Source organism: Emiliania huxleyi (assembly GCF_000372725.1).
Source record: "Emiliania huxleyi CCMP1516 unplaced genomic scaffold EMIHUscaffold_6082, whole genome shotgun sequence".
Taxonomy (NCBI): Eukaryota; Haptophyta; order Isochrysidales; family Noelaerhabdaceae; genus Emiliania; species Emiliania huxleyi.
This window is the reverse complement of record NW_005197438.1, coordinates 1-1,493: the sequence shown is the minus strand read 5'-3', so window position 1 is coordinate 1,493 and position 1,493 is coordinate 1. Positions and strand designations below refer to the sequence as shown.

Genomic DNA, 1,493 nt, shown 5'->3' with positions numbered 1-1,493 from the left:
GAGGGAGGGAGGGAGGGAGGGAGGGGAGGGAGGGAGGGAGGGAGGGGAGGGAGGGAGGGGAGGGGAGGGGGAGGGGGAGGGGGGGAGGGGAGGGAGGGGAGGGGAGGGGAGGGGAGGGGAGGGGAGGGCAGGAGGGAGAGGGAGGAGGACCTCCACCACAGCGAGACCTCCGACGATGAAGACGCCTACCCGCAGGAGGGGCGCGAGGGTGTCTCGCTGGCGGCGGCAGCAACGGCGGCGGCGGCGGCGGCGGCACAGCAGCAGCAGGCGCGAGGGGTCCGAGAGGGTCCGAGAGGGTCCGAGAGGTGGTGACTCGAGGAGGCGTTGCGGCGTGGGCAGCCCCGGAAGTCTCTGCCTCTCACGCAAGGGCCTCCCGCACGCCACACCGCCCGCACGCCCCAGGCCCGCACGCCCCTCGCGCCCACTCGCCCCCAAGGCCTGGGGAGAGGGGAGGGCCTCGGGCACACCTCTCAGTGCGATGGCCGCGAGCAAGCCGTAGCGCAGCACCTTTGGCTGGGATGCGGGGGGGGTCTGGAAGTAGGAGAAGATGAGCGAGAAGACGAACAAGTTGTCGATCGACAGCGACTCCTCCAGAATGTACGCCGCGAACCACGCAGAGCCATCCTCAGCGCCACGAAACGTCCAAACGCCACCGCCAAAGGCGATCGATGCGGCCACGGCGAGCAGCATGCCCCGGACGGCGCCAGCCATCTCATCCCCGTCGTCGACGACCGCCGCGTCGCTCGCCTCGTCCACCATCCCACCCCCCTTCATCGACGGTGGCCGCCGCCGCCGCGCCGCCGCCACCCTCGCCACCGCCCGCAGAGGCGATGCTCGCGCGGCCGCCAGCGCCGCGGGCGGGGCTCGCAGCGAATGCAGCAGAGGCGGCCGCGTTAGCGCGTCAGCGCAGCCGAGCCAGCAGCCGAGCCAAAGCAAGACTCTTCTAGGCCTGGGCATCACTGCCGATAAAAAGAGAATTCTGCCGGCAAGCCTCTCTCACAGCACACTGGCACGACAAGGGCGCAGACTGGCGCGGACTGGCACACACACAGGCTCACCACCGGAAAAAGAGAATTCCCGCGGAAGGGCGCGGTCGTGTCCCTTGTCAGGAGCAGGAGATCCCACCTGTCCCCCTGATCGTCCTTCCAAAATCCTGCTCGTGCAGGTGTGGGGCCTGTCCTCCTCCCCTATCCCTCGTTTGCACTGTCTGTTTTCTTTCTTTCGGGCGCGGGCGGCGGTGCGCTCGCCGGCGCTCGCGGGGCTTCGGTGCTCGGGCGTGCTCACCACGCGGTCGTTCGGGCGGCTCGCACAGCGCCCGCGCGCGCGCGCGCGCGCGCACACACACACACATACATGCATGCATGCATGCACAGACACACAGCCCCTTCCTTCCCCTTCCCCCTCAAGACCTCAAGGGCGAGGACACACACAGGACGCACCTCTAGCGAGGCCCGCATAGTATGTGGGAGACTCCTGCCGCCGCCCCTGCCACC

General features: G+C 69.7%; 1 protein-coding gene across 1 annotated transcript; it reads right to left on the bottom strand.

Moving 5' to 3' along the window:
* Positions 1-150: 150 nt before the first annotated feature.
* EMIHUDRAFT_124646 (hypothetical protein) lies at positions 151-957 on the bottom strand (the record flags this gene model as incomplete). The annotated part of the gene is made up of 2 exons (XM_005764058.1): positions 151-185; positions 468-957. Coding segments are annotated over 2 exons (525 nt in total), but the record flags the coding sequence as incomplete, so codon positions are not given.
* Positions 958-1,493: the final 536 nt, after the last annotated feature.